General features: G+C 38.3%; 1 protein-coding gene across 1 annotated transcript in view; it reads right to left on the reverse strand.

Moving 5' to 3' along the window:
• Window positions 1-12885, reverse strand: part of PRUNE2 (prune homolog 2 with BCH domain) — a 230198-nt gene that overhangs the window by 176691 nt on the left and 40622 nt on the right. Inside the window, exons 2-3 of the mRNA XM_072959626.1 lie at window positions 4619-4723; window positions 1192-1394 (exon numbers count right to left, since the gene is read on the reverse strand). Coding sequence (XP_072815727.1) covers window positions 1192-1394; window positions 4619-4723 — 308 coding nt within the window. The remainder of the gene's footprint in view (window positions 1-1191; window positions 1395-4618; window positions 4724-12885) is intronic.

The following is a 12885-nucleotide window of genomic DNA, read 5'->3' on the forward strand; positions in this document are numbered from 1 at the left end:
AGTTAGCACATAAATTAATTCAACACATAAATTAAGTCACGAATGTGATAACCCTGAACCCTGAAAACTGAAGTCAGTCAAATAATCTATGGATAACTCTCAGTTGTCAACAATTGACTGATAAATACTATTCAAAACATGTTGTATATTTCAAACATCATGCGGGTAAAAACAGCTCAACACCAGCAGATTACTTTCCAAAGTCTTTACAACTGAGTGAACGGCATGACTGATACTACAATGTATTCATACCTAAATACGCTTCCTTAAAAAGAGTAAGTGAAAAATGAGATGCTTGTATGAGTTTTTATTTCATATATACTAAGGTCAATGTCTACTAGTTAATGCCATCAAGGATTAGCAAACTGGCAAAGTACGCAAAAAAACTATCATCTCAGACTACTGGGGTGTTTAACTCAGGACTCTTCATTCATTAGCAACCAAGAGCTCATCAAAATGGGAATCTTCGTGATGGGTTGTAAGGTCCTTGAAGGCAGGAAGTTTGTCTTTTTCCTCTTTGTGTACCTGTAAATCCATATGTCAGTTAGCAGCTCCTAAGTACTTGTTGAAGGAGGTAGAATACCCAAGTTCTAATCCAAACTATTCTACTAACTGGACGTGGTACCTCAGGCAAGTAATTTGCAACCCTGGGTTCCGGGATGCTTGTCCATAAAATAAGCCATTCAGATTACATGAACTTTCAAAAATCCATCCGCTTCTATAGTATAAAATGCTATGGATAAATAAGCCAATGAGCAAATGACTTTCATAGACCGTCTACATAATTTTTCATTTCACTACTGAGATTTCGGTCTTAAGAACCTCTCAGTTTCATTTAGTGTTTAATATCAATTTTCATCATACACTTTCAGCATCAACACATAGGACTGTTGCGTTGCTATAAGAAAGTGTTTGAAATGGTTTAAAATTATAATTTTGGTCAATTTTACAAGAACTTTCCACTCAAAGATGTCATACTTGCAATGCCAAAGTAAAAACAAAGGATTGGCATAGAACAAATTTTGCCGTAAGAAAAATAAAAAACATATTCCCTTTCCTCTGAATGTCCTCTGGCTTTAATACATCTCCCTAAACCACGAACATCCTAAACAATATAATCCTTTGCACAGAAGAACCTTTGTTAAAAGATCAACACGCCCCCCACAGGAAGAGCCTCACAGGGAGCCTTACCTTGCCAACACGTTGCTGCCAACAAGTGTAATAGATAACTTCCCTTCATCATTTAGCTGATGCAGATTAATTTCATCACGGAATATGTGGAATGAGTCGGAGATATTTAACTCTTCTAAAATAAACCTTGTCTCAGTGAAGTAGTTGAATTCAGTTCTTGGTATGTTCAGCACAGGCAAACAGAGAACCCCAGGTGGGCTGACCTGCCAAGAAAAAAGTTGACCGATTTACATTATTGTGGTTTTTCTTTTTTTTTTTTAATATATATATACTGCTGTATCTACTTTAACTTCCAGAAATAAGTTATATAGCAAACTGTCACACACACACAAAATGCTGACCAAGTCACTGACAACAGAAGGGGGGAAAAATACAAGTGCATTTTCACAAACCTGAGGCGAATGGTAAGGGAAACAGAAGTCCTTGGGCCTTGCTAAACCATGTGACATCTGTAACCAACGTTTCTGGAACCCAATGAGCAGAGCATTTTTCCATGTGTGAGTGTCCCCTAATATTTTTTAACCTCTTGTTACTCTACGTGAAATCTCTCCTGCCTTACTTGAAATACTTTATATCTCATTTCAACTCTTCTATATGGGATGTCGGTCACTTGGCTCCAGCCAGTTGTTTCCACGCAAAAAATTCAGGTCCAGAATAGGTGCATCTGTCAATTACTCAATAAAAGCTAGAATTCTAGATTTGGGGTCTTATCTGTGATGCTTAATTGTTTCCATTCATTTTTTTAAATTAAAAATACTGCGTAGGCTAGTAAACACTCATTTACGAGCCATATTTGGCCCACAGACTACTGGATTGTGATCTCTGTTAATTTCTTATGTTATTTAAAAAAATCTTATGTTAACAAATCTCTTGTTTTTTAAAAAGAAAACTGTAGTAATGAGGAAAACAGGAGATGGGTAGAAGTTAGAGAATTTCAGATTCACAATAATAAACTTATTTTTCCATAGGAATTTTTAAAATGAAGGTGCTTTTAAAAATTACTAAGAGTAGGAGGAGGGTATATAGCTCAGTTGTAGAGTGTGCACTTAACATGCATGAGGTCCTGGGTTCAATCCCTAGTACCTCCATTAAAATAAATAAATAAACCTAATTACCTCCCCCACAAAAATAACTTAAAACATAAAAAAATTACTGTGAGTGTCTGGCAATAAACCCTAAATATCAGTGAGAGAATGTGGGGTTTGGAAACACTGAGTTTTTGCATAAAGTAAATGGGCTTTGTTCTCACACCACCACAAGCTCTGTGACAAGCATAGGATTTATTACACAGTTTTAACATCTTTATCATCCATCTCTCCTTCCTATAAGGGATTTCTGTCTTTTTTTGTTGTTATGTTTCTAGGTACATAAGACAGTCTGGCATAAAGTAGACATTTAACACATATTTACTGAGTGAAACAAATGAATCACTCACTGCTACATGGTATGCAAAGCACAAAGCCATTCCAACAAAGTTTTTTTTCTCACCTGTCAAGCTACTACACAATCACAAGTGTTTAATAATCATTAGCATAATATATAGGTTATTATATTATATAGACATTATAATTTATTGTATATGTATTATATACATACATTATATATTACTTATATATGGTTACTATAGATTGTATTAGCATACAACATAGATTAGTAATAATCATTTATGCATAGCAAGTTATTTTTTCTTGTTAATTGATATAATTGATAATTATATCCAACTCCTGATAGTGGAACATGAGTCCTGAGCCTATCCTGGCAGGACCTATTCTGAGGTTGGAGTCAGTAGAACTAGGTTCTAGCCCCAGTCTCAGCTGTGTGACTTTGAGAAAGCCATTTTCCTTTCTGAGCCTCAGTTTTCCCTATCTGTAGAATGGGGCTTCAACCTACCAGAGTGAAAAGTATTTAAACAGAGTCATACACAAGAAGGTGCAAAACCCTGCATTTATCCTATGTGTTAATACTCTGAAAGGGAGTAGCGAGATTCCTAGGAAAAATTAAAATGGAGATGCAGACCTGTGATGGAGGCAGGGTCCAACAAATTAAGAGGAAGATACAGATATTTAACAAATCCCCAGTATGTGACTCTTCACCAATTCTATATTTGTTCCCATGCTCATTTTTAGCAAGTCTTAGAAGGAGAAAAGAGGCCACATGTCTCCTTGTCTATTTTTTCTATCACAACTACTTTTCCCACTCCTTTTGTTGAACGTTATTATAATCATTCAAGACATTTTAGTTGGTAGTGGTGTCATTTTTATTACATAATTTCCTTAAGAGTTCATGCCACCATCAGTCCAAAAAACCAGTCTGGTTCAGCCAACTCTATGTGTTCAAGACAAGCAACACTTTTTTCTAGGAGTCAAAAACTCTAGTTAATAAGATTAGTATTTAATATGTGTGTTTTGACACAGATACATTTCTCTCCTCATACAAATTAATCTCCCAAGTAAAGTTTATCAAGTTTTAAGATAAATATGATAGAAAGCCATACATAGAGATCAAAATATTTTATGTGGCATTTTTGTCAGTTGCTGCCCTAAAGACATCCTTGCCACCTATAGTTCATTCTGGAAGACTGGGTTTCATGTTAGTTTTAATCATTCTAGATCAGCTATGCATACACTCAGAGCCAAAAATCCAAGCAAAACTGGAATAGAAACAAATTGGTCTCTGGAAAATTAAAGATTGTGTGAAATTGGAAATAGCACTGGGACACTCATAATACAATTTTTTAGGCTTTAAGACAATGTATTAATATGGGCTGATGAATTTTATGGAATGGAAATTTTAAAACTATTTATTTTAAAAAAAAAAAGGCCTTTTCCATCTCTGTTGGCATGTTATAGTACCACCTCACCAAGTGCAAAGATCTTGCTCAAGGGAGATTACCACTAACTGAGAATGACCTTGCTGTACAAAGACTAAAAGGCAAAAACAGACTATAGGTGTGACATGTAATACCTCTATTACTGGAAATTCCAGCCAATCTGCTCTCGACTTCATGTAATGTTCATGCAGGTTATTCTGCACATATTTTTCTACTCCAGAGGGCAAGATTACCCAACAAGGATGATAAAGGATAACAAGAAATTCTGACCGTTGCTTTTGTCAGTTCTCTGAATTTCCATAAAATCAATCAACTATTATAAAATTTTTAAATTTTGTATTTGAAAAAAATGGATCTTATCAAAATAATGATTTATGCAGGGAATCAGCAAGGAATAACTAGAACAATGCCTAACGTACAGTAAGTGACTAATAGATGTTTGTGGACTAAGGGATTATAATGCATTTTATTCTCTGCAGCAACAAACCAGATCCTGAAAAACTACGTTAACAGGTCCCTGGATTTTCGAGAAAATGCTTGTTTTTAAAAGTTACATCATAAGTCAAATATAAAAAGCATCATCATCTTTTCTCTCACCTTGTCTAGAAAGTAAGCGTAAGTGAAGGCAGAAATGAGAGAATCCAAGTCACATGATTTGTGTCCAATAACCACGTGGACTTTCTCCAGGCGTTTGCTTCGATTCTGAAACAAATTCAAATAAAACATCACAATTTAACAGATCGATATAAAGTGGACATTTTTCAACCTCTTTTTTTTAGTGTGCCTTAGCTATGTTCATACACAACTGCAGAAATTCATAAATGTATCATGAAGTTTTACATGGGCACATAAAACTGCACGTTTAACACTCAGAAATGCTCATTCAAATTTTAGCTAATTGCAGGGACAGAAAATTGCTGCTTTGCAACCTCGGGAGCGTCCCCAGGTGAAATCTGAACCTGGCCCCCGTACAGAAGACAAGGGGAGACTGAAGAAAGAGGCAGGCCACTCCAGACTGGTAGGTGGTAGGTTTAATAAGCAAGGGAACTTACTTAAAAGACCTGTCTTGGCATTCATAAGACAGGTGTCTCTCCACCTTTGCCCCCTATAATTTTCAAAGTTTATGTAGAGGCCTTAACTGGGTTCAATCACGTATGGTCTCAACAACACATTGCTCCCTTGAGGCTGTGCCCTTGAAAATGCTTCCCAGTGTGGGATCGGTGGGCAGAGCATACATTTCAAGGACAGGGAGGGGGTGAGGATCCTCCAATGGCCAGGGTCTGGCTCTTGGGTCAACTGGTGGTCACATCCTCTCGATGACCTCCTCGGACAAAAATGTGGTTTTATTAAGATTATTTACAATCTAACTTGATATGAACTGTATGTCTGAGTCATAATTTTTTAGTAAAAGATTATTTTGGTCTTAAGAGCAGTTCCAGAGTATTCCATATCATTTCCTTATCCAAGATGTTCTTCTTAATTTGAGAGACAAAGTGACCTTTTTCATATGTCCCTGGCACACCAAACACAACTTGGTGGGAATTTATTTTTTCATGCCACATTTTGGGTGACAGAACGTGCTCTCTCTGCATTATAGTCTATAATTCAGTAAAGGCAAGTTGTAACACTGTTCTTCCCCCTTCCCAGAGAAAGGAACATGATCAGTATTATTGCCCTAAAAATACAAATCACTTGCTATTGAAGAGTATATATTGTCACCTCTCTGGAAGAGAAGACATACTGCTTTCTTTCCTGGTTAACACAGTAGTTACTTAAAATTCATAGAAGGCTAACATTTTGGAACACCGGGTTGGAAGTGCTAAAGAACCAACTGCTTCCAGAAAATTTCACAAAACTGCCTGATAATGATCATTGCAACCTGATTGATATCTTTATAGTATTTCAGAGTTGACAGACATGTATACATCCCCTCACTTTCCATCCTTTATTTTAATTTCTCTTTTTTGGACTGACTAGAACACCAACTCAATTGTAATGCTGCTCAAAAAGACTACATAAAAATTCACTGTTCATGACCACCTCAATAAAAGAAGACGTTATTTCTTTTTCTATAGAACAAAGGTAAAGGATTGTTTAGTAACTTACTAGGTACCTTCCAAATAAATCTACAAATTTGTTGGTGTTTGTATGGAATTGCTGTATCAGACTCAGAAACTAGTTATTAACAACCAGGTTGTGGCCCAAGGAACATGATATATACTAAATCTTGAAGGGGGTGGGTCAAACAGTCTATCAACATGCAGAAGGATGGCAGGAACGATGTTGCAGGTGAGTCATCCAATATGCAACATTGTTCAATTAAAATAAATGCATATATTTTAAAATGTATTGACATGTTGATCTTTAGTGAAACAACATGATTTAAAAATATGTTATCAACACTGAAATAGATAAACAACAAGTTTCTTCTGTATAGCACAAGCAACTATATTCAACATCGTGTAGTAACCTATAATGAAAAAGAAATATATGTATGTATATGTGTGACTGAAACATGATGCTGTACTCCAGAAATTGACACAACATTGGAAAATGACTATACTTCAATGAAAAAGAAGGCAACTTAAAACATGGGCTATAAACTCTCTGAAAATAATTACAACCACCACCCTGCCATCACCACCTATAACTCCCCTTCCTCCCTCTTCCAGCTTCCTTCCCTGCACCTTGTAAATTTAGAGCTGGCTCACCTGTACTTTATAAGGGTTCTAGTCTAGGCTCAGTTCTTATGCTCAAAGCCAGACTGCTTTCCTGCCAGATATTTTAGAGGAATCTTAAGAAATTTGGGTAAACGGAATTATAGTCCATTACGACACAAACAAATGCTTTAGGAAATCATATTATTGTAGAATGTTGTTCTTCCGAGAAGCTCGAAAGTCTAAGTAGACATTACCTCATTTCTCCTCCTGTATCTCTTGGGAGGCACACAGTAAGAGGATTAGCAACACTCTTTATAGGTCAACGCAATCTGTGATAGGACCAGGGTTACTCCCTGAACCCATGACCCCCGTACACTGAGCCCTGTCTCTTTTGCCTTGCACCCACCACTCCGTAACACCATAATGACTTCAGATCTACAAAATGAGGGGGCTTGGGATTGAGGAGGAAAAGAGAATATTAAATATTAAATAGTTCTGCGTTCAACACAACTTGCATGAAAGAAGACCTGGGGGAAAATAAGATGGGGGTGTCAATTCATTTCCAAGCCCAAACCAATCATTAATTAGAAAAAAGAAAGGAGCTAAATAGGACTGTGAACCCAAATATATTGGACCTATTCTCACAGCTCAGGAATCTTCTAAGATGATGATTTATTCACCATTCTCCATTTAAAGAGAAAAGCCCGTATCGTCTTGCAGGGCAGGCTGTAGAAGGTCCCAGAAGAAATCTTTGAGAGTTCTTTTTGGTGCCACATGCCTCTCCTTTTATGTTCTCTTGTTGCTCTTCTGATCCCCCTTCTTCCCACACATCAAGCTCCTTCCGAGTCATGGCTTCTTCTAGTGCCATCTGCTCATGTCTGCTGTCTGCAGTCAATGCCCCAGTTCCCAGGCTCCAAACTATCCTCCCCTACCACACACCTCCATCAACACGCACCATTCTGGTGCCCATGCTATCAGGGATCTCTCTGCTTCTCCGCTAGATATTCCAAAAAAGAGACCATGCCAGTGAGGATTCCTGGGTGAACGCCTTATCCACCAAGGTAACATATTTTCACTTTACAGAGACCTTCTAGAGATTATGCCACAATCCAAAAAGACGAACAGAAGCCTCAGGATGGCTGAAAATACTGAACCAGGCAAAAGGGACATCACAACCAGAAGGTACCTTTGGCACCTGCCAATGAGCGTTAAAAATGATAGGCTCAACTTCAAAAAATTCTTACGTGTTCCTAAGTGCTGAGTTCCTACCAAAACCTGCTAAGATGTAATTAAAGGGTAGCAAAAGTCAGATATCATAGCAACCACACTCAGACAGCCTTCTGGCTGCTTGGAGGAATAAAACATGAAATCGGTTGTTTAACTCAACCAGTAGGTGAGCTTAAAAATGTGCAGGATTTGGATTTTGAAATTAGGGGTCAAGAGCCAGAGAACACAGGTCCCACTTTCGACCTTGACAGTGTGAACAGAGCAAGAATAGGGGTGAAGAAAAGGCGGAAAAGTCTGGGGACTGAGTTCAGGGGCCTGGGGTAACAGGGCATCCTTAAAGTGCCTGGTCCACTCTGCAGCAACAGCCCCACCTGCACAAACAGTGAAACTGGTTTGCAGAACTCAGAAGAGACTCCTGACCCCGGTGATACCTGGCACCTCCCGTAGTAGGTCTGTGGGGCCCTTCCTGTGTCATATTTCTGCACAGTCACAGACTCACAGTTGTTCAGCCTTAACATCTATGTCCCTCGATGCAGTTCAAATTGGGGTCTAGAGTATTCACAAACAGACAAATTATGCCCAAATAAAAGTGGCATATGTACAATTTTATCAATTCAATTCATTATTGTCATTCAACTAATAAAAACCAGTTTGTGCCAGGCACTGTGCTAAGCCGTAGGGATACAGCAGTGAGCCAAACAGACAAAAATCTCAGCCACCGTGGCCCTTGCAAGGAGATAGAAGGAATCAATAATTAGATAATGATAAATGCAAGGGTAGGGTGCCCTGGGATGTGGCTCACTGAGAGGGCGACATTTGAATAAAGACTTGAAGTGAAGAAGGGGGACCTGGGGATATCTCAGACCAAGGGAATAGCAGGTGCAAAGGTGAGAGGATGCCCCGGATGTTCAACAAATAGTTACTGTCTAGTGTGTACATTTTCTAAATGTGACTTTGTAAGCTCCTCGCCAGGAGTGAATAGATCGGGCAAGGAAATATCCTTTCCCTGGTATTGATACAAGCACACTAAGCATTAAGGAGTCTCAGGAGATGGAGGATTCGTTGTTACTACCTAAACCCAGTGCTGAGCAAGCCCAACACAAAATGCAATCTTGATAATGGGCTGAAATCGATCCTTCATTTATACAACACTCTCCACATCTGAATAGATGGACAGAATCTTTCCATCATCAATATATAAAAGAAAACATACTGAACATGCCAGTATTTCAGATCACAATTTTAACATTTTTTCAAAGTGTAGTCCTACACACCATCAAAATGAGATTTCTTTTTTTTTTATTGAAGTATAGTCCATTTACAATGTTGTGTTAGTTTCTGGTGTACAGCATAGCGATTCAGTTATGTGTGTGTGTGTGTGTGTGTGTGTGTGTGTGTGTATATCTTTTCATATTCTTTTTCATTATAGGTTATTATAAGGTATTGGGTATAGTTACCTGTGTTATACAGTAGGGTCTTACTATTTATCTATTTTATATATAGCAGTTAGTATCTGCAAATTTCAAACTCCCAGTTTATCTTTCCATCTCTCCCTTTACCCCCTGGTAACCATGTTTGTTTTCTGTCAGTGAGTCTGTTTCTGTTTTGTAAATAAGTTCATTTGTATCGTATTTTTAGATTCCACATATAAGTGGTATCATATGGTATTTTTCTTTCTCTTTCTGGCTTACTTCACTTAGTATGATAATCTCCAGGTCCATCCATGTTGCTGCAAATGGCATTATTTCATTCTTTTTTATGGCTGAGTAATATTCCTGTGTGTGTGTGTGTGTGTGTGTGTGTGTGTGTGTGTGTATCACAACTTTTTTATCCAGTCATCTGTTGATGGACACTTAGGTTGCTTCCATGTCTTGGCTATTGTAAATAGTGCTGCTATGAATATTGGGGTGCATGTATCTTTTCAAATTAGAATTTCTTCCAGATATACACCCAGGAATGGGATTGTGGGATCATATGTAAGTCTAAAATGGGACTCCTTAATGAAGTTTACTTCTTATCTCTTTTTAAAACCAGAAAATGCCTAAGCATTCAGATTCAACTGCCCACAAGAACAATTTGCACTTGTCAGGCAAAAGCACTTTCAAACACACCCACAGACGTCAGAACTGATCAGAAAAAGGGCTTCAGAGTCTCGCCATTAGCTTAGGCGCCTCCATCAGTTTTCTCCTAACTCCACCCTCTGAGGACAAGAGCTGCTCCGGCCTACAACACTCACATCTAGAGCCCCACAATTCCCCTTCAGTCAACAAGCAACACAGCTGCACTGCTTTCTCCATACCCGTCCTACTCAACCTTCTTGCCTTAAAAATCCTATGCAAATGTTTTCAAAAATAATTAATCGAAGTGAATTTTGTTTCAAGAACACTGTGGACAAAGCCCACAGAAGTTGGAGAGTCCCTTTCCTCACAGAATAAAGCAGGGCTCATATCTCATGGAGAGCAAGAGAAAAAGAAGTCGCTTGAATTCATCAGATGGTATCTCCAAAGAAATTCAGGCACAGGAAACAATTGGCAGTCTACTTAGTGCTTCCTTCACTACTTCGAACTCCAAGTCAATGAGGGGTCTTTCTTCCTGGAGTCTGGCTCTGGGTGCAAAGAAAAGAGCCCTGTTCCTCCCCAGACGAACCCTGTGCACCTGTGGCTGCCACGATTCTAAGTAGGAAGACTCACAGGATGTGCAGGAGGAAAACATACATGCTGCTCATGTCCCCGTCAGTCCCCATCTCCACGCCAGTCACAGTCACCAGGAAAGCCAGGAGGGAGGGAATGCATGAGGAACCACAGCCGAATGAGCAGTGAAGACAGTGAGCTGTGGTGCTGCCCAGAGCAACCTGGTTCTCCAGAGCCAAGCACAAAAGCTCCCTGATCAGCTCTGTTGCATATGAATAAACTCACATCCTTTGTTCACTTGGTAAATGAATGAGATGCCTCTTGATACTAGCCTGGGGTTTAAGATGATTTCTGTTACTCCTGACCTCCTGAATTTCTCATAATCTTATCATTACCTGGAAAAAGGTTGGGACACAGAGAGAGAGAATGCTAGAAGGATAACAGAGAATCAATCAAGAGTCAAAAAAAGCAAAGAAGGAAATGCTTATCACTCTTTGCTAAGTCCCCAGGGAGTTTCCCCACCAAGTGAAACCTTTGTATTTTATTCTTTATTTTTGTTTTTCTGGTAGGAAAAGAACCACGTGTCATTAAAAAACTCAGACACAACAAAAATTAATAAGATAACCACTGTTAACATTTGTTGACTCTTTTACATTTTAAATTTACGTGTATATATTTTTAACACATATACTTTACAAAAACGGAGTGCATCTACTCCTACTCTGTAGAGACTTTGTTTTTTTTTTTTTCCTTCATTTAAAAATATACTATGATCAGCTCTAGTAGTTTTTGTGTGGATCTTTTAGGGTTTTCTATATATAGTAACATGTCATGGGCATATAGTGACACTTTTACCTCTCCTTTTCCAATTTGGATCCCTTTTATTTCTCTCTCTTGCCTGATTGCTGTGGCTAGGACTTCCAAGACTATGTTGAATAGGTGGTGATAGTGGGCATCCTTGTCTTGTCCCAGATTTTAGTGGGAAGCTTTAGAGTTTTTCACCATTGAGAACTATGCTGGCTGTAGGTTTGTCATATATAGCTTTTATTATGTTGAGATACGTTCCCTCTATACCCACTTTGGTGAGAGTTTTTATCATAAATGGGTGTTGAATTTTATCAAATGCTTTTTCTGAGAGAGGCTGGAGGAATAACATTCCCAGACTTCAGACAATGCTATAGAGCTACAATAATCAAGAAAGCATGGTATAGGTACAAAAACAGACATATAGACCAATGGAACAGAGTAGAGATCCTAGAAATGAACCCATAAACTTTTGGTCAACTACTCTTCAACAAAGGAGGCAAGAATATACAATGGAATAAAGACAGTCTCTTCAGCAAATGGTGTTGGGAAAACTGGACAGCAGCATGTAAATCAATGAAGCTAGAACACTCCCTTACACCATACACAAAAATCAACTCAAAATGGATCAAAGACTTAAATATAAGACAAGATACAATAAACGTCCTAGAAGAAAATACAGGCAAAACATTATCTGACATACATCTCAAAAATGTTCTCCTAGGGCAGTCTACCTAAGCAATAGAAATAAAAGCAAGAATAAACAAATGGGACTTAATGAAATTTACAAGCTTCTGCATAGCAAAGGAAACCATAAGTAAAACAAAACGACAACTTACAGAACGGGAGAAAATTTTTGCAAATGAAACTGACAAAGGCTTGATCTCCAGAATATATAAGCAGCTCATACGACTTAATAAGAAAAAAAAAACCCACCCAATCCAAAAATGGGCAGAAGACCTAAACAAACAATTCTCCAAGGAAGACATACAAATGATCAATAGGCACATGAAAAAATGCTCAGTATCACTAATTATCAGAGAAATGCAAATCAAAACTACTATGAGGTATCACCTCGCACCAGTCAGAATGGCCATCATTCAAAAATCCACAAATGACAAATGCTGGGCAGGCTGTGGAGAAAAGGGAACCTTCCTACACTGCTGGTGGGAATGCAGTTTGGTGCAGTCACTGTGGAAAACAGTATGGAGATTCCTCAAAGGACTAGGAATAGACTTACCATGTGACCCAGGAATCCCGCTCCTGGGCATATATCTAGAAGGAACCCTACTTCAAAAAGACACCTGCACCCCAATGTTCATAGCAACACTATTTACAATAGCCAAGACATGGAAAGAGCCTAAATGTCCAACAACAGATGACTGAATAAAGAAGATGTGGTATATTTATACAATGGAATAATAGTCAGCCATAAAAACCGAGAACATAACACCATTTGCAGCAACATGGATGTCCCTGGAGAATGTCATTCTAAGTGAAGTAAGCCAGAAAGAGAAAGGAAAATACCATATGAGATTGCTCA

Source organism: Vicugna pacos, chromosome 4, assembly GCF_048564905.1.
Source record: "Vicugna pacos chromosome 4, VicPac4, whole genome shotgun sequence".
Taxonomy (NCBI): Eukaryota; Metazoa; Chordata; class Mammalia; order Artiodactyla; family Camelidae; genus Vicugna; species Vicugna pacos.